Consider the following 20,900-nt stretch of genomic DNA (forward strand, 5'->3'; position numbering starts at 1 on the left):
GTTATAGATTTTTTGGCGGGGAGGGGAATTCCCCTAAACCCTAGAAATTAATAAATGGTAGGATTTTGATTCTTTGGGATGTGAAATACAAGCTCCTGAGGGATTCCTGAGCTAGCCAATGCAAAATGATTTGGACAAACTGGAGCTGTTAAGAAACAATGCAGGGCTATTGGCAATGCAAGAGAACTGTCCTCCCTCCATTGCCCTGAGGTGTAACAAAGACTGGAGGTTTGGAAGGTTTCCAGGGTAACTGGGTGTGAGGTGACAGGAAAAGAGAGCTTTCAGCAGGGCGTTCTGGGAAGAAGAAAGACCGGGATCCATCTTGGGCAGGCTGGCTGAAGGCTGGCTGCATTGCTGCGGGGGACAAGCCCCTCTTGAAATGACCATGCTGTAAGATCTGGACTCCCCGCCCCCATGCAGGCAGAAGGCGTAAATAGAGGAATAATCTGTATTTCTTAAAGCTATGCCAGTCTCCGCTGTGTCTCAGTTCTCCAAAGGAACACAGACCCTGGGTGAGTGCCTGGAACCCCCAGGAATCTTGCAGAGAATGGGGTTGGGGGTGGCACACAACTTTTGTAACAATATTATCCTGGAGGATGAGGCTATCAATAGCTGCTTCTGGACACTGGTATCTGGAAACCACAGGAGGGGAGAGGGCGCTTGTGCTCAGGTCTTGCTTGAGGATTTCCACTGGCCTGATCCAGCAGGGCTCTTCTTATCCCCTTATTTCAGGCATAGGCAAACTCGGCCCTCCAGATGTTTTGGGACTACAACTCCCATCATCCCTAGCTAACAGGACCAGTGGTCAGGAATGATGGGAGTTGCAGTCCCAAAACATCTGGAGGGCCGAGTCTGCCTATGCCTGCCTTATTTCCTACAAAGGGTTAAACGCTCTGCCACTCGCATTTACATCCCCTGAGCTTTTTCATCTCTCTTGGTCGAGGGAATGCTGTGAGCCGCCCGCTAATCCAACGTAAATACCCAAGGAGTCAGTCTGGAGCGTGGCATCAAAATCATTTACGAAAACCTGAAATCTGAAGAGGGCTTAGAAAAAAGAAAGAAAAGAAAAGAAAAGAAAAACCCCATAACCTGTCAAGTCCCTGCCAGGGAAAATATTCAAAGGCCGCAGGAGAGCGGAGCCACAGAGCTGTCTGGGTGCCAGAGGGATTGGCCATATGAGCGAGGAGAGATGGCGGGGGCAGATACCCAGTCTCTCCCAGCTCAGGCCGCTTGCATCTCGTGCCCCGATGCAAGCTGGCACCTATTTGGGAGGAAGCTGCATTGGCTTGGAGGGGGCTTACTCACAAGTAAACATGCTAGGAATGCAGTCACATTGGACACGCCATCCGTTAAGCGTGTTCCTCGAGAGGTTGAGGGCCCATCTCCCCCACGTTTTGCGGAACAAAGTGGTGATATTCCGAGCTGTCTCTTTATCGTCCATCGCAATTAATGAATTCATTGCCTTCTAAACCAGCGTCTCGAGGCAATTGACAGAGTTTAAAACAACAAATACATTCAAAACAAGAGCAAAACCCTAATAAGGGGACATGTGTGGCAAAGACTCCCGCTGTGAAAGCCTGTGGCGACAAAAATATCTTCAGTCGTTTCCAGAAAGCTGAGAAAGTGGGCTCCTGTCGTATCTCGACAGGGATGTGGTTCCAGGGAACGGGCTGCCACAATGAAGGCCCTGTTCTGAGTCACTGCAGAACAGGGTGATGACATCTTTGGGAACTTGGAAGAAAATCTCTCCCGCAGACTGCAGCAATCCACTGGGTGCACAAGGGATAAAGAGGTCTCTCAAGTATTAAGGCTGGGCAAATCCGTCCATTTCAGTTTCTCGTTTTCCCCCAACGTTAATTCAGATCCCCACATTCTTGGATCAGTTTGCAATTTATATGTTACTCTGGTTTTCGTTAAGAAAGTTGTCTTCCAAGTCCTAAGCAAAATGCTTTTAAAAGACGTCTGTGGGCTGCAACCCAGGGGTGGGAAAATTTGTCAATTTCAGTTTCTTATTCTTTCATTCTTAAGCTCAGTTCTTCATATTTTCACATCAGTGTTGAGGTTTGCATTTTTAAAGTCCTCCTGAATATTTATTAATATTTCAATACAAATTTTGCTACCATATATATATATATATAAAATGGAGCTGGACCATAAAGAAGGCTGATCGCCATAGAATTGATGCTTTTGAATTATGGTGCTGGAGGAGACTCCTGAGAGTCCCATGGTCTGCAAGAAGATCAAAACTATCCATTCTGAAGGAAATCAGCCCTGAGTGATCACTGGAAGGACAGATCCTGAAGCTGAGGCTTCAATACTTTGGCCACCTCATGAGAAGAGAAGACTCCCTGGAAAAGACCCTGATGTTGGGCAAGATGGAGGGCACAAGGAGAAGGGGACGACAGAGGACCAGATGGTTGGACAGTGTTCTCAAAGCTACCAGCATAAGTTTGACCAAACTGCGGGAGGCAGTGGAAGACAGGAGTGCCTGGCGTGCTCTGGTCCACGGGGTCACGAAGAGTCGGATATGACTAAACGACTAAACAACAACAACATATATAGATGCATGCATGCACGCAAAGTATTTTCCTCTAATATGATGCATTCTTGTAGGTTATTTTCCATAATATAGGTAGGGTGTGTGTGTGTGTGTGTGTGTACACACTTTAGCATATGACCCCTTTGCACTCAATGCTTGACTGGAAAACTGCATTGCAAAATCCAGAAGAGCATAAATGTCAATGGATGGCTGTTTTGGTTGGAATGTGAACTGAAATGAACTTCTCCTCCATCCCTACAATTAAGCATGAAAGGAATCCTGGGAACTGTAGTTTATTAAGAGTGCTGAACTACGGTTCACTGGGAGGCATTTCCTCATCAGTTCACTTAGGATTTTAATGTGGGACGCTGCCTTACACCAAGCCAGACCACTGATCCATCTAACCTAGTATTGTCTACTCTGACTGGCAGCAACTCGCCACAGTTTGAGACAAGGATATTTACTGCCACTTATTCCCCCATCCTTCCAACTGAAGAGACTGAGGCTTAAATCTGAGACCCTTCTGCATGCAAAGCACAGTTATTTTAGAATAAGTCTTTAACCCTTTTGCACATGGAGATGTAAGGAAAACCGGGAGTTGCCCAGTTGCCACTGACCTCTGACAGGGCCTTTTCAGCGGTGGCTCCCTAGTTGTGGAATGCCTTCCCTAGTGAGGTACAACTGTCTCCATCCTTAGCAACTTAATATAAAAAGAAACTGGAAACATTTGACCCAACTGCGTCAAAAGAAGTTACCCACTCCCCATGAAGAGAAGTGGACCATCCCCCAATGTTCTTGAAAATAGTTCCGGAAGGTTCTGTACTGAGAAGGTTGCCACTTGCAGTCCTATGGACTGCAACATGGGGCAGCCACACACAGACACCAGAGACGCCTGCCTTGTTCTCACCCTCCCTTCCCTTGAGATCTCCTGGAGTTAAGATATTGCAGTGAAAAACAAATGCTTCTCTAATGTCAATGCATAGACGTGGACACTACATGGCTCAGGACCTCAATACCATAAGGACTGCCTCTTCCCATACAAACCAATGTTGACAACCGCTTGTATTCTGAGTCCCTTCTCTATGTTCATCGCCAAAGAGGTTTGGAAGGTGACAACACGAGAACGGGCCTTTTCTGTGGTGGCTCCCTAATTGTGGAATGCTCTCCCCAGAGCAGCTCGCCTGGTGCCAACATTACATGCCTTAAGGTGCCAGGCAAAAACATTTCTCTTTACCCAAACCACCGGCCATTAAATAATCCATAGCCTGTTAAAGGTGATGCAGGGGACTGTCGTGGTGATTCTATTATTATTATTATTATTATTATTATTATTATTATTATTATTACTCTGTCTATTACTATGCTTTGTTTTATGTCCAGTGTGGTGTAGTAGTTAAGAGCAGTGGACTCGTAATCTGGTGAACCGGGTTCGCGTCTCCGCTCCTCCACATGCAGCTGCTGGGTGACCTTGGGCCAGTCACACTTCTCTGAAGTCTCTCAGCCCCACTCACCTCACAGAGTGTTTGTTGTGGGGGAGGAAGGGAAGGGAGAATGTTAGCCGCTTTGAGACTCCTTCGGGTAGTGATAAACCAGGATATAAAATCCTAAAATCCATTATGTGCAGTAAAATACGTTCTTAATGTTGTACACTGCCCTATGATCTTTTGATAAAGGGCATAATATAAATTGAATAAATCATAATAAACCACCATCATAATAAAAGCTGGGGCTTATGGACGACAGGCGTCCAGCAACACCTATAAAATCCACAGCTGTTTACTTCCCCTTAGGGCTGAGTCAAAAAGTTCTCTCACACACGCTCCCATTTGCAATATATGAGGAGGAGGGCGTTTCAGCTGTTTTCAGGGAGATGCATTTTGGAAAAAATGGGAATGTTGGCCTTTTGAGCTCAGTGTCGTCTCTACACTAAGTGTGGAGAAACTTTAGATGCTGTGGAACTACAACTCCCATCAGTCCCAGCAAGTGTGGTCAATGGGCAAGCATGATGGGAGTTGTAGTCTGTCAGCATCTGAAGAGCGACAGGTTTCCCACACACCTGGTTTGCACTGACCTGCAGCAGCTCTTCAGGATTTCAGGACCGGAGTCTCTCCCAGCCCTGGAGATGTCATTTGGGATTGAACCTGGGAACTTCTGTATGCAAAGCAGAAGCTCTGCCTCTGAGCCACATCCCTCCTCAAATTTATAGGAAGCTGTCACATTAAAGCAGGCTATTGGTCTGCCTAACTCAGTATTGTCTGCACTGACTGGCAGTGGCTCTCCGGGTTTTCCAGCAGGGGTATCACACAGCCTTATCTGGAGATGCCAGGGGTTCAAACAGGGATGCTCTGCCACTGAGCTGCAGTCCATCCCATGGGTTGAGGGGTGGAACTTACCAGAGCTCTCGAAGCTCCATTGGGTTCCCATTTTTTATTTCCCCAAAGGATCCATTCCAAGGATCAGTTTTTGAAGGTGCCATTTATTTAGTGTGGTGGGCATCCTTTATTTTCAGGTGTGTGTACCATTGGAAAGGGGTATGGTTAGGGTTAACCAGTGTTGTGCTACACCATCGTTCAAGCAAACCATGGTTTGCTGGAAGCACAGGATGAAAGGAAGTGAGAGAGCAACTGAGTCTTGCTCTCCAGGGCTGAGGAACCCGCCAGATGTTACCTGCCTACAGCTCCCATCATCCCTGGCCGGTGGTCATGCTGGCTGGGGCTGATGGGAGATGGAGTCCAACAATACTTGGAAGGCACCAGACTCCTTATACTAACCACTGTCTTACCCTTCTGTTATCTTGGATATTTGGGAAAGGTGTTTGTCGGTCTGCCCATTTTCTCTCAAGATGATTACCAAATTTGGCATCACGGTTGCTGAAATCAAGAAGGCGGCTTTCATCTATGTTTGGATAGAATTAGATGGCATCTTGAATCAAGATGGCTGACCGGACTTCTCAAAACGGCACTGATGTGGAAGCACTGATGTCATTGCTAAATTTCCCATAACGGTTCCTGAGTTTGAGGAGCAGGTTTTGGTTTGCACTTAGGATTGGAAGCCGCTTTGAATCATAATGACACAGCCAAGCTTTGGAAGTTGCACTGCATTTTAACAAGTGATTTGAAAACTGCACTGACATTTGGGTTTCTTAGAATTCCCAAGCAACGCTGGGTAATAGGTTGCTAGTCTTGCTACATGTTTGGGAAAGTTGTTTGCCTGTTCATGACGCATTTGGACACCTCTAAAGTCATCGTAACCAAATTTTGCATGATGGTTCCTGAGATCAAGGAGCAGGTTTGTGCTTGGGTACAAGTGGGCGCCATTTTGAATCAAGATGGTGGACTGAACTTTTCTAAACTGCCTTGATTTCTTAGAATTCTTATGCAATCCTGGGTAAGAAATTCCCAATTTTAAATATTGCAATCCTTTTGGTTTGTATCCAACAAAATCCTACTCTGAGTTGACCCACTGGGTGGCATTCAATAAAGTTTTACTCAGAATAGACCTACTAAAATTATTTAACCAGTTAGCTACATTAGTTTCAACAGGCCGACTGTTACACCCACAGGGCTATATTCAACTAAGTCCTTCATTGAAATGAACTAATCTAAGTTAGTCATGCCCATTAACTTCAATGGGTCTACTCTGAGCAGGACTAGCATTGAATACCACCCAATGAAACTGATGAACCCAATGGGATTCTGCTGGTGCAACAAGATTTCTGTTTCCTCTCCACCTAGTTAAGCATCCCCAAATAAATCTGCTCTGGAGGGTCCCCCAAACTTTCAGAGCTAATTTAGAGGGTATGGGGGAGGGAAGAGAGAGGAAGATCCATTTTGCACATAGAAATCCTGTGTACCAGCAGAGCTGCTGCATTGGATAAGGCCCAGTGAGTCTACTTTGAGTTGGACTAACATAGAAGACGATCCATTAGGATTGTATGAGAAAAGTGAAGAGCTGAATTCTCTCTTCTGAACAGTGTAAAGCCATTGAATGCAGTTGACTCAAGTTAGCCATGTCTATTAACTCCAATGGGTTTACTCTGAGCAGAACTAGCACCGGATGCAACCTAGAGCTTTTAAGCCAGACTGAAAACAGTGCAGTAGAGAGACTGTTTGCACCACGTTATCCTTCACAAGCTTTCATCGCAGTTAATGCCAAGCCAGCTCCATAAATAAGTCAACACTCTCCCCGCCAGCCTGCCGATCCCATGCCAGGCTGCTTGGCAGCCCCTCCAGTGTGCAATGATATGTTTACAGCTTTAAATGCGTGCCCCGAGGGCTGCTGTGTATACAAGGTGACTAAATATACAGATTTATTAATATATCTTATTAAAACATAAGACGATAAAGGCAAGAGGCGCTACTAGAAGGGTTGCGCTTGCTTGAAATCATCTCCCACTCCCCGTTTCTTGACACACACGCACCCCACTCTTATTCAAAATTAAAATTGAAATAAATCACCCAGCTTGCAGGAAATGTTTCGCTTGGTAAAAGATCTAGGGCAGGACTAAATGTTGCAAGATAAAAGAAGCTGTTGCCCAAATTGGCGGCTCCATGTCCCCATGGTCATTGGTCACGATGCTCTGTGTTCATTGCCTGGCCCCTGAGCATGATAGGTCCTCCTGCAAAGTAGAGGGAAATCCAGTCCTTACCATGGCTCCCAGCACAGACTGGGATCAGAGGGAATTACATTTCCCATGACCCCATTCTGAGGCCACCACCTCAGGTGATGCCTTCACCTAGCGGGCTGAAACATGAAGGAACCCAATGTACTTTCTGTTGGGACTCCCCACCTAGCTGCAGATCCTTTTCCTGACCCTCCTGAGACTGAACAAGCAGAAGCAACGAGTCTGTGCCCAACCCCATTATTGGAGATGCAGTGTGTGTTTAGCAGGCCTCCTTTCCTTCATCCCTCCTTGGGAACTGGGGTGGACAAATCTTTCCATTTTGGTTTCTCATTTCCCCATTCTCAAGTGGCCCATTTCTGCATTTTTTAAATTTCTCAAAAACTCGTTTGTGTTGTAGTGGGTGTGTTCTTTAATCCAACCATATATATTTTTGGTGGGACGCAGGTGGCGCTGTGGGTTAAACCACAGAGCCGAGGACTTGCTGATCAGAAGGTCAGCGGTTCGAATCCCCGCAACGGGGTGAGCTCCCGTTGCTTGGTCCCGGCTCCTGCCAACCTAGCAGTTCAAAAGCACGTCAAAGTGCAAGTAGATAAATAGGTACCGCTCCGGCGGGAAGGTAAATGGTGTTTCCGTGCGCTGCTCTGGTTTCGCCAGAAGCAGCTTAGTCATGCTGGCCACATGACCCAGAAGCTGTACGCTGGCTCCCTCGGCCAATAAAATGAGATGAGTGCCATAACCCCAGAGTCGGTCATGACTAGACCTAATGGTCAGGGGTCCCTTTACCTTTATATATTTTTGGTACGCTATTTTGCTGAACGCAGATGTTTTCGCAAGCTGTTTTCCTTAATAGGATGCGTTTTGCGATGCTATTTCCCCCAATACATGCAATTTTTCTTTTTTCTTTGGTTCGAGAACCGCAGCACAAAATTCAGAGATTTTAAAAGGATAGCCATTATTTTACATGTTGTTTTGGGAAGTGCAAACCAGGTAGGTGCACATCAAATGTAAAACGAACCAAATTTATCTCTCCCTACTTCAGAGGAGGCAAACACAAGTTTACGTTCCGGGAACAGGGCCCTGCTGAGAAGCCAGGAAGAGGCAGGAAAAGCTGGCCTGCTATAACACACACACACACACACCCCGTCTCGCCCAGTCTGTTGGCTAATGTAAAAGCTTTGCTGAACCAGCACTAGGTCGTTGCTGGACAGCTCCCCTGCTGGACATCTCTCCTGCCAGTACCAGGCTGCTAAATCCATCCCTGCCCACTGCTGACATCTCATAGAATCATAGAGTTGGAAGGGACCCTGAGCTGCCCCTTACGGGGATTGAATCCGCGAACTTGGTGTTAACAGCACCACGCTCTAACCAACTGAGCTATCCAGCAGGATCCTGCCCTGCTCAAAGTGGACAGGTGTGGACTGTTTAAATCACTACCTGCTTCCCGCACAGGGAGAGCAGAGAAGTGTATCGACAAGGTTAGGAGACGAATGAGAGCTCATCATACGAATGCAGAGGGGGGAAATGGATTTGTAACACTTTGTCCTGCCCTAATGGGGTTACTTTGAAACGCAACAAAAGGCCTGGGGAGGTGATTCTTAAGCAGTCGGGGTGGGGAGCCTTTGAAGGTGCAGGCTGGGTGTTGATGGTTAAGTCCACAGTTGCATGTCAAAGTCTCTGGAAAGAAATTAGTGGAAATCTGCCAGCTGCCGTGATGATGCTTGAGCCCAAACACATCCTTTCTGTCTCTTCGGGAGTCTGTGCTTGGTGGGAGCGTGTCCCCCTTCTCTTTCCCCCTGGAGCGGCAAAATCCCGTCAGAAATCACTCTGGCGACGTCACACCAATTTCAAATAGCTCCAGACTTGCCTTCCTCGGCCTTTGTATATAGTGAGGCTGGGCACTTGCGGTCAAGCACAGATAATTTAAATAATATACAGTTCTCTTCTCAATTATAATAATTATTAAACTGTTTTTCAACTCAGCCAGAGCCAGCACGCAAACACACATACACACAAACACACAAGCCGACAACGATCACTTGAAAGCAGGGCTGGAATGTCAACAAAATTCAGGGATGTGGTGAAGATGGAGAATTTGAAGGATGAATGGATGAAACCCCATTCTGAAAGTGGGGACTCCTTCATCAGCTTTTCCTGCGACTCACAACCCACCTGTTAGAATAACTTTGCAGCTATTCCATTCGTTTTGGGTTGTGTCCAATGCTAGTTGGACTCAGAGTAGACTCACTGACAGTAACGGGATGATTCAGTCCATTCATTTCAATGGGTCTGTTCTGAGTGGGACATCATAGGCTACAACCATATAGCTGGATCCTTTGCTTACTTTAGGAAGGTCTAAGTGGTTCACAGGAGGGGCCGGCATAGGTTCCCTGCCAGGAACAGATTTTAAAAAAAAACCCGCACCACCAATTGATGTCCAGAGAGAGTAACTTGTCCAAGGGACTTAGTTGCTCTCCATCCATTTTTTGTGGGACATGCTTTTGCATCTGCAACGGGAAGGCTGATTAAAAAACGGTTCGGCATTAAATTGCAAGAAGCTTTTTAGGCCTTTTTTTTTTAAAGGAAACCAATTAGGTAGGGTGGAATCAGAAAACAGGAATCCTTTCAGAAGGGAGTCTGCTGTTTCTCAAATCATGCTGGGGGCTGGACTAAGGACCTTCTACACACAAAGCAGGTGCTCTGCTTTGGAACCACCTTTGTTTTTCTTATGCCTTCAGAGACCCACTTACCCCCAGTTCTCCAAGCCCCCCCCCCCAGTTCAGATGAGAGTTAGATGTCCTTGGAAGGTTGGTCTTTTCAAAAACAAAACGCTGTATCCCGAAGCAAAAGCAAAGTTTTGGATCTCAGAGCCGAGGCCGAGGAAGTGAAGGTGTCCTGTGAATATATTGTACTGGGAACGAAATAGATCTGGTCTTTTAGGTTCAGTGGCAAGAGCTGTTCTCCTCCCGTGATTTTTGTCTTGAATTATTGCTATGCCGTGGGGAGAAGGGAAAGTATTGTTTGCGTCACTCAGCTGGAGAAGCCTAACGGCAAAGAGAAGGTGATTCCCTGGGGCAGAGGTGGCAAAGTACGGACAGGCAGGTCCTCAGCTGCATCTTCATCCCCCTGCTCCCCTGCGTCGAGGATCATCCGGGATTAGACTCCCACCAGCATCCCCATGAAATCGGATCCGTTCTGAATGGTGACAGGGGCACCAGCGCTGTTGTCAACAAAGATGGAAGTGTATTGTCCAGGCTGCACCACAAGGGAAAAGAAGAAGAAATAAGAATAAGAATAAGAATTTATTATTTATACCCCGCCCATCTGGCTGGGTTTCCCCAGCCACTCTGGGCGGCTTCCAACAAAGTATTAAAATACAGTAGTCTGTTAAACACTAAAAGAGGGCTGCCTTCAGATGTCTTCTAAAAGTCTGGTAGTTGTTGTTCTCTTTAACATCTGGTGGGAGGGTGTTCCACAGGGCAGGTGCCACTACCGAGAAGGCCCTCTGCCTGGTTCCCTGTAACTTGGCTTCTCGCAGTGAGGAAACCACCAGAAGGCCCTCGGTGCTAGACCTCAGCATCTGGGCAGAACGATGGAGGTGGGGATGCTCCTTCAGGTATACTGGACCGAGGCCGTTTAGGGCTTTAAAGGTCAGCACCAACACTTTGAATTGTGCTCGGAAACATACTGGGAGCCAATGTACAAAGCTACAAGAGAACCACAAGCCCAGGAGTCGCCAGTTTGTTTCCAGGACTGGTTGAAGGTGCTCCCATTAGCGTTCAAAGCCAGTGTTTCCCAAACTTGGACTACAACTCCCATCGTCCCTACCTAGCTGGCAGGGGGAATGATGGGAATTGTAGTCCAAAAACGGCTGGAGACCCAGGTTTGGGGAACACTGCCCTGAGCTATTCAGGGATGAAATACCCAAAAGACCTGCTCCTTCCCTACAGACCTTCTTGGGTGCTGAGATCAGCACAGGCCGCCTTCTTGCTTGTTCTGCCACCCTCAGGAGTTGGTGGGGGTGGCAGACCAGGAAAGGGCCTTCCCTGTGGAAGGTTGTGGGGCTCCCTCCCCTCCATGACAAAGCACGCTTTGGCTTTCGACACTTGAGGTGCATGTTTTTAGGACCCATCTTATTTCTATAATTTGCAGCTGTTTTACAGCGTTTTCAGAATTTTAATTGTAATCTGCCCTGAGACAAAATAAAACCTAATAATGGAGATGCCGGGGATTGAACCCAGGACCTTCTGCATGCAGAGCACATGCCCTACCACTGAGCTATGGTTCTTCCCACCTGCCGAACCTGTTGCATAAAAATGGTGGCCCCAGGGGCGGGAGTCTGTCTCAATTCACTGATGCTCTTTATAGGCTACATTACCGCCAGCTCTAAAAGGTAAAGGTAAAGGGACCCCTGACTATTAGGTCCAGTTGTGGGCAACTCTGGGGTTGCGGTGCTCATCTCCCTTTATTGGCCGAGGGAGCCGGCGTACAGCTTCTGGGTCATGTGGCCAGCATGACTAAGCCGCTTCTGGTGAACCAGAGCAGCGCACGGAAACGCCGTTTACCTTCCCGCCAGAGCGGTACCTAGTTATCTACTTGCACTTTGACGTGCTTTCAAACTGCTAGGTTGGCAGGAGCAGGGACCGAGCAACGGGAGCTCACTCCGTCGCGGGGATTCGAACCGCCGACCTTCAGATCGGCAAATCCTAGGCTCTTTGGTTTAACCCACAGTGCCACCCACGTCAATTCACTGGTTCTCTTTATAGGCTACATTACCGCCAGCTCTACAACCCCCTTATACCTGCAGCTGCAGCAATCCGTGGACATAAACGGTGAAGATCTTGCTGTTGCTTTCCAGACCAGCAATAACTTCCAAAGACCTGCAAGGTGCAAAAGAAAGGGAGACAGATGTTCACAGACCAGAGTCATAGCTTGGCATAGCACGGTGGCTGAGAAGTGGGGTATCGCAAGCTCAAATTCCGCAAGATCTCCATCATTTATAAGGACATAAGAAGACCCTGCAGGATCAGGCCAATGGCCCATATAGTCCATTTATTCTCACAGTGGCTAGCCAGATGCCTGCAAGTAGGCCCTGAAAAGAAGAGCACTCTCCCCTTCTGCCATTTCCAGAAATTGGCATTTTTTGCCTTTGATCACGGAGGCAGAGCATAATCATCAAGGCCAATAGCCATTCGTAGCCTCAACCTCCTAGAATTTGTCCAGTCCTCTTTTCAAGCACCCAAGTTAGCGGTCCCCACTTCCTCCTGTGGAAGTGAGTTCTGCAGGTTATCTATGTACTGCCTGAAGAAGCACTTCCTTTCCTCTGTCCCAAAGCTTCCAACATTCAGCTTCTGTTGGGATGTCCACGAGTTCCAGCGTTATGAGAGAAGGAGGAAACACTTTCCCCTGTCCCCTTTCTGCATGCTGAGCATAATTTTATAAACTTCTGCCATGTCACCTTTTAGTTGCCTTTCCTCTAAACTTAAAAACAACAACCCCAAATGCATCAACGTTTCCTCATAGGGGAATTGTTCCACCCCTTGATCATTTGGGTTGCCCCTCCAATTACAGTATGCTCTCATTGTTTCCTCTGTGGTTTCCACCAGCTTGCAAAGCCAGGTGTATTAGCAAGCTGGCCCTAACTTTACTCTGCACCTTTACCCATGAGGAAGCCCCACTGAACACAGTACCAGTTTGCTTCCGGTTGTACAGTGGTACCTCGGGTTACATACGCTTCAGGTTACATACGCTTCAGGTTACAGACTCTGCTAACCCAGAAATATTACCTCGGGTTAAGAACTTTGCTTCAGGATGAGAACAGAAATCGTCCTCCGGCGGTGCGGCGGCGGCAAGAGGCCCCATTAGCTAAAGTGGACCTCCAGAACAAATTAAGTACTTAACCCAAGGTACCACTGTATATGCATAGGAATGGGCTATTTTAAAATTTTGTTCAACTTCCTCCGAATTATCTTGGGAAAAAATGACTGTGTGGGGAACCTCTGGCCCTGTACCTTTGCTGAACTACAACTCTCCTTATCCCTCTGGCCGCGGGCCATGCCTGCTGGAATTTGTAGTGTGGCAACATCTGGAGGACCAGAGGTTCCCCACACAGTCTGTTTTGGAAGATAATTTGGAGGAAATGGAGCAAAACAAAATGGAGATGTTTCAGCAACAAACACATTAATTTAAATTTCTTCCATCCATCCCTGGGTTCTAAGGTAGATGACTAACCAAGTAAAAAAATGATGGGTTGTAGCCAAATAAGTTCTGCTCGGAGCATACCTGTTGAAATGAATGAACCTAAGTTAAACGTGACCCTTAATGTTAACCTAAGTTAGACGTGACCATTAATAATGTCAGACACGCGTCCATTGAAATTAATGACCACAGCCAACTTAGGGTCTACTTTGAGGAGGGTGTAGTTGTGTACAACAGAAAAGGTCTAGTCTGAGGAGGATTAAAGTTGGCTGCAACCCCTAAATTAGCCACGCCGGTTCATTTCAATGGATCTACTCTGAGTAGGACCGACATTGGCTACAACCCCCCATGTTTACGACATGCTCTTCGCTCTCAGCAGTTTTGCCAGCTGATGGCTCGTTTGGGCTTGCTCTCCTACCGACATTGCAACAGGTCTCATGCCCCACCCTGCAGGTGCAAGCGAAGCCCTAATAAAGGGGCACTGCCAGGTTGGGCAGGTGGTAGAGGCATGCCCCGAGCCAGCCGATGCCCTGGCCTCGTCATGTTTCATAAGAGGTGAGGCAACCCGAGGGAACGGAAACCATCGCCTCACTCCACTGCTCCCAGTTTCCACAGCCGCCATGCCAAAAACCAACTCCAACGTTCACCTGAATCCACCCCTATCCAGAGACGGTCCAAGAGCAACAGCCCCCTGACTTGCTGGAGGCTCTCTTCCACCTCTGTTTCAGCAACTGGAGTAGCCTTTACAAGCATGGCCAATTGCTCCAAAGCTGAAGAAGAGACCCTGGCTTGGTGGGTAGGCCACCTGTCCAACATCTCCTGATAGGGCCGGGAAATATTTACATCTGAAACCCCGGAGGGTCTACTGAGCATCTTTTACATTATGTTTCATTTTGCCCGTTGTATGATTCACCCAGAGCTAGATTTGTCTCCCCTTTTCAGATCGCCTTAGAAAGTCAACCGGATGATTCGAAAATTAAATGGTTTTGGCAGATGTCAAAATGTGCATCAGCTATAGGGTGACACTATTTGTACTAGCACAAGAAAGGTAAGAGCAACTTTTCTGGTTTGTGCAAGTGCCAAAGCCCAGGGATGCTGAATAGAAGGAACGTTCCTATATTTTGGACATTGTAGATTTGTCCTGGTCTGGTGGCATGCAATGTCTTTAGTTCTGTAGCAGTGTGATTTCTGCTCATACTGTATTGTGATGGGCCGCTGGGCTATAAACAATAAAATTTATTTTTAAAAAACTAAGCTAGTGTTTATCTTCACACCAGTGTGGTGCAGTGACTGGAGTGTTGGGCTAGGACCTGGGAGACCAAGGCTCAAATCCCCAAGCAGCCATGAAACTCACTGGGTGGCCTTGGGCCTGGTGCAGCCTCTCAGCCTAACCTACCTCACAGGGTTGTTGTGAGAACAAAATGGGGAGGAAGAAAGGAACCATGTACACACCACCTCAAGTTCCTTGTGGGATAGAAATGCGAAAAATGAAAATAAACTTGGTGGAACTGTGCATTAAAGTGCATATAAGGGAAAATGGTAAACAAATATGCATTATATCAGGGGAAATGGCTTGCAAAACAAAATATGTGTATTCGGCAAAGCTGCATATGAAAATGGATACATTAGGAGTAATTCTCACAAAACAGCAGATGAATTTTCATGCGGGGCTTCTTTGAAAAAGGCAAGAGGAAATGTGGAGAACTGACTGTAAGGCCGGAAAAATGAGAAAACGAAATGGGACACATCCTCTCTTCCCTAATTAGGCATTTTGGCTCTTGCTTAAAACGTATCTGTTCACCCAGATTTTCCCCATGGAAAACATCAACTGGCTGCGTTGATGTATTAAGCTCCTGGTTTGCGGTAGATTTTGTGTTCGTGTTATGAATGCAATTTATTGCTGACTCTATGTTCTTCCCTGCTGCGGTATCTGCCAAACTATCAGGTTCAAGGGGTTTCTGCCATCTCCCAGCACCCACTGCTACTAATAACAACTCCTTGCAAGCTCCATGGCGTCTTTTGGGGGAGCCAACAAAGTCTATGAACAAGGCCTGGTCTGGGTTTTTTTTTAATTCTTCAGCATTCCACACCTTCTTCACTGTTCCTCCAATAAAAGTGTTTAAATTAGAACTTTAAAAGCGAGCTGGTTCCATCTGAGTCACGAAGAGGAAGGGGGGGGGGCTTTGGCACAGCCGCGTTCCCAAACCTTTCTTCCAGCTCCACTTTTTGGCTTCTGTGGGGTTTCAAGAGTTGCCAGCAGAGACCCGTTCAGAGGACATTTTCCCCACTTTTGTTTTGACAGAGTTGTGGCGAGTGTGGCGGACAAAGAACAAATCAGGAAAGAGAAAAGGCCCAAAATGGCCGTTCTTGTGCAAGGAAAGCATGGGGGTGTTTTAGAAAGGGCTGGGGGAACACCACTGCCCTCTGCCAAATGAACTGCAGATCTCTAAGCTTTTCCAACGAGGCCTACTGAGGAGACACAGCCCTTTCAATTGAGAAGCTGCAGGCCTTCAGAAGAGCTGCAGATGGTTGCCATGGGAGACAGGTCTGAATGCACAAGGCTGCCATATTTTTGTGCACGGCAGCCATTCCGACCCCCGAATGCTCCAGAATGAGTCAACTTCCAAAGAACCATCCAAAACAAAGATGGCCGCCGTGGGCCAGGGTTAGCCATGAACCCTGGAAAAGAGAAGATGAAGGGGAGACCACGAGAGGATTGAAGGGTTGTCCTGAGGAAAATCGAGCAGGTGCATTTTCTGTCGCTCCAGCACGAAGGAGCGTGGGGGTGGAAACGGCAGGAAAGTCAATTTCGGCTAAAAGATAGGAGCAGTGCCTCACTGATAAGAGCGGTGAAACAGAGTGCTTTGCTCTGCTTCACTGAAGGTTTTTATGCAGAAACTGGTTAGTCAGGGAAGCAGCATGGAGAAGAAGGCTATTAAGCCTGACATCTATGTTCTGCCTTCAGTGTTGGAAGCAAGATGTCTACTTGCTGGCATTCACAAGTAGGGAGAGTTGCTGTTGCACTCAGGTCCTGCTTGCAGGATATCCAGAAGAAGCATTTGGTTGGCAGGGTATTAGACTAGATGGGCTTTTGGTCTGATCCAGCAGGCTTTAGTTATGTTCTTAATTTCCATGGGCCCTGTTTCGGTGGGGATTCCTGTAGGTATCTGGATGAACACTGAGAGAACAGGATGCCTGACCCCAATGGGCCATTGGCCTCATCCAGCAGAGCTTTTCTCATTATCTTAGTTGCCTCCAGCATTGAAGATCTTGCGCCCAGCAGAGGGTGGAGCAAAATGACCTCCAATTTCCCTTTTGACTCCTATTATTGAATCCTATTCATAATGTGCTGGTGTTATTCTGACAAGCATAAGTCGAGACTCAAGTGTATTTCAGGGAGGAAAGAATGGCTGGGCTATTGCTATTGCTATTGTTCTTATTGTTACTTCAATTATCCATTGAGAAAGAAACCTTAGATTAGGCCTGCCATAAAGATGCTAGATGCTGGAACAAGGATGGGGGACCCTTTTTCATTCCAAGGGCTGCATTCCCTTCTGGGGGGTCACATGCCAGTGGTAGGCGGAGCCAGAGGTAAAAGTGGGCGGAGCAGTGGATTTTAAAATGACCTTTGCGCAGTAGGCTGGTTTCAACACCCACCCCTCTCTTGCAGGCATGAGTTCAGAGTTCAAGGACATGTTCCAGCCAGGCAAAGGTGCTCAAGGAAGGTACAAAGCAGGGCTGGGGAGAAACCTAGCTGGGGAGGGTGTGTGGCCTGGGGAGAGTCCTGAGAGCCAGACACAGAGAGCTGGAAGACCACATTCGGACAATGGTCCAAAGGTTCCCCACCTGTGCCCTGAGATGGTATTGCAGCAGCATCCCAGTGACTTACGTGTTGCGATGACAGAGGGATTCGATGCAGATCAGCACCCGGACGTTGTCTCTTGCTCGAAGCTGTAGTTTACTTTTCAGCTCACTGTGGTCTTGGAGAAAAAGAAAAGGAAGGAGGGTATGTAATGAATATAGAGATGTGTGCACAGAAATTAGCCTTGGATGCAAATTTAACATCAACATTTATTGCCCCACCCACTTCTGCCTCTGGCATGTGGCCCTTGGAAGGTTGCCCAGAAGCAAATTTGGCCCCTCGGGCATAAATAAGGTCCCTGTGTTAGAGGAACCAGCTTCCGTAGGGTTAGATTTGACCTTCTTTTTTCAAGACCGTACCGGCTGTGAAACGAAGGCAAAAGGACATGTTATCTGCCAGCAGCAAGAGTTCCCACTCACCAATGTGGACGTTGGCCGAAAACTGATAAATGCCAGATATAGATGCTGTAAATCTCCCGGTGGTTAAGTTCAAACCAGATCCCCGGAGGAAGGCTCCTTTGGCCGAAGGCTAGGGAGAAAAAGAACACCGTCACAAATCCAATGAGACCCTGGCCACCACCTCCATTGCTCCCCTTCTCTCTATTTCATAACACACAGAAGCTTTCTTGTGTTGTGTCTTTGACTTTAAACATCACCAGACCACTTTACATTCAAGAATCGCAGGGTTGTATCCACCTTAAGTTTAACATTTAATCTTTTCCCCCAGTTAAGCCTTTCACCAAAAATGGCACCATTCGTCTCGTTTGTCCACTGTAACAAAATCATAACATCCGTAACACCAAGTAATCACATAAGAATCATAAGGCTGTAGAGTCAGAAGAGTCATCTAGTCGAACCCCACGCAACGCAAGAATCTTTTTTGCCCAAAGTGTGTCTCGAACCGATAGTCTCACACTCTATCAACTGAGCTATCCCAGGAACATGGTTGTGACATTATTCCACCCGGCTCATTTCATGGCAAAGAAAACACAATGCAAATGGGGAGTTGAGGCAAGGAACCATAATCAATTATGTATCATTTGCTGATCATGTTCGCCCAATTGACTTCCATTCCAGATGTAGGACGAACAAGTATACATTGGCCATTTCTGCTCCTGTTTCTGTTTTGGCAAAATTCTCCAACCTCCCTCTATACACACACCCCTAGCCCTACCGAATCACTTTCTTCTGCGCCATTGGGGAGGGCTTAGCGGCCTTTGTTTTTCTTTGCCTTCATCTCTACAGTTTTTTGGGGGGGACCGACCGAGGAGGCCTAAAGAGCGCCCCCCACCTCCCACCCCGGGTTTAGCTGCTGCCATGCAAGGGAGAGGTCTCCAGTTGCAAAGCTGGCAGGAAAGATTATCGGACTTAGCCTAAAATAAACTCAGTGCGGGTGTTTATTGTTATCTTTGGCTCCTGCGGTGTGGGTTTGGCTCAAGTCAGGGAGGAGGAGAAAATTAGCTTTAATGTGCCAAGGGAAAAAAAAGCCCATTAATTGGAGGTTCTGCTGTTGCTGCAACATCAGAATTTGGGTGGTGTTTTTTTTCAGGAGAGAGAGAAAGCTGGTTTTGCCTAGGTAACTTTATTACTATTAGTAATTATTGTTACTGTTAATAATATTTATTATTACTACTACTACTATTAATATTAATATTTTAATTGTTGTTGCTACTACTACTAATAATAATATTGAAATTGTTGTTACTACTACTAATAATAATAATAATATTTATGATGATGACGATTATATGGTGTTTGGCCCAAGGGTCCCAGCATATTAATACAACAACATTAAGGGTAAAAAAATAATATACAATAGATCCTCCATCAGATAAGACTGCAATCCTAATGGGCATGTCGTCGGCCACTGTGAGAAGATGTTGAACTAGATGGACCATTGGCCTGATTCAGCTGCAGGGCTTTTCATACGTTCTTATGGATGAGCATGACAGATGTAGGTCCATTAATTTCGGTGGCTCTATCTCTGAGAAGGACTTAGTGGGATGTGGCCCATCGTAAAAGGATGGATAAAACACAGCTAAAATCCACAAAACTGGCAGATATATGTAATATATTTATCAACACAAATCAGACAAAATGAGTGGGTTGCTTGAGTTAGCTCAACAGCTACAGAGCTAGAGCAAACCTACATAGAATCATAGAATTGTAGAGTTGGAAGGGACCCTGAGGATCATCCATTCCAACCCCCCGCAACGCAAAACTATACAGCTGTCCCATACAGGGATCGAACCTGCAGCCTTGGCATTATCAGCACTATGATGCGTCTGTTGGAAGGCTGTACCACTTTGGAGAGTAGGACGGTAGAGAGCAATATCAAGCCAAAGGCCATGCATAAGACAGCTTTGATTCTTCTCAGTTGCTTATTTGACACCCCTAGTATATGGTATGGGCCCTTCCACTCCCCTTTTCAAATTTGTGTGTGTGTGTGTCCCCCTCCAATCTGTTAGGCAGAAGCTGCCAACCCATTTTTGGCAGCTCTGTTCCTTCCCCCCTTTCGTTAAAAGCAATTAAACTAAAACGGAGGCAGCGACTTAATTCCCCCGAAACCGCGGACTTGAAATGGAAGGCAATTTTCCGGCACCAGTAAATTACCGCTTGATAAAACATTCCTGTTTCTTCACGTCTTTCCCTCTCTCTCTCTCCCTCTGCAGCTTCGCCATTCTCTCCCTCTCTGTCTCTTGCAGAATGAAAGGACGTCAACATAGTGCCCCCATTCCTTATGAGGACTTGAGCTCGGCAGTAGAGCATCTGCTTCACCAGAACCATGAAGATATAATAAGAGCCTAAGCAGAGCCCTGCTGGATCAGGCCAAAGGTCCATCGAGTCTAACATCCTGCTCTTAGGTTGGCCAACCACAGGCTCATTGTGGGAAGCCCTCAAGCAGAAACTGAGAGCTCTCCCCACTTGCGATTCCCAGCCACTGTTATCCTGCAGCATCCTACCTCCATCAGTAGTGGGAGAACATAGCCATTGTGGCTAGTAGCCATTGGTAGCCATTGAATCAGAGAATCAGAGAGTTGGAAGGGACACCAAGGGTCATCTAGTCCAACCCCCTGCAATGCTGGCATCTCAACTAAAGCATCCATGGCAGGTGGCCGCCCAACCTCTGCTTAAAAACCTCCAAGGAAGTGTCATGTGACAAAGACACATGAAAGCAGAAGCAGCAAAGCAGGCTGGGAAGTGCTGGGACTGCACAATCATTTGGGCCTACTAAAGTTATTCAGGCCAGCTGCTAACTGTTGAGTCACTCTGACATGTGTCTCATTCTCCTTATAAGTAGCAGCCATTTTCTCTGTGTGTTCTCTGTAAGATTTCAGTCAGAGTCAGTCTGCCTCAGTTGTGAGCAGAGTCAGAATGTAATCTCAGTCAAACGGTTTGGAACCATGTTGTTTATGAAGAAGTTTATTTTAACTCAGTAAAGCTCTTATTCTTTCACTTAAAAACTCTGCATTATTAATTTACGCTGCACGTCAGGAAGGAGAGCCCACCACCTCCTGAGGGAGACCATTCCATTGTCAAACAGCTCATACTGTCCGGCTTTAGTCGGAATCTCCTTTCTTGTAACTTAAAGCCATGGGTTCGAGTCCTACCCTCCAGGGCAGGAGAAAACAAGCTTGCTCCATCTTCCATGGGACAGCCCTTGAGATATTTGAAGATGGC

The 20,900-nt window shown here is 46.8% G+C and overlaps 1 protein-coding gene across 2 annotated transcripts in view; it reads right to left on the reverse strand.

The window, feature by feature from the left end:
- Positions 1-6,835: 6,835 nt before the first annotated feature.
- The window catches only part of C1QTNF12 (C1q and TNF related 12), a gene marked incomplete at its 5' end in the record, with an annotated part of 37,368 nt that continues 23,303 nt past the window's right edge, over positions 6,836-20,900 (reverse strand). For both annotated transcript variants that reach the window (XM_083628938.1, XM_083628937.1), the window contains 4 exons: positions 6,836-10,415; positions 11,962-12,040; positions 17,248-17,338; positions 17,640-17,748. In XM_083628938.1, coding sequence (XP_083485064.1) covers positions 10,317-10,415; positions 11,962-12,040; positions 17,248-17,338; positions 17,640-17,748 — 378 coding nt within the window. In that variant the 3' untranslated portion in view covers positions 6,836-10,316. The remainder of the gene's footprint in view (positions 10,416-11,961; positions 12,041-17,247; positions 17,339-17,639; positions 17,749-20,900) is intronic.

Source organism: Podarcis filfolensis (assembly GCF_964270895.1).
Source record: "Podarcis filfolensis genome assembly, chromosome: 8".
NCBI classification, from domain to species: Eukaryota; Metazoa; Chordata; class Lepidosauria; order Squamata; family Lacertidae; genus Podarcis; species Podarcis filfolensis.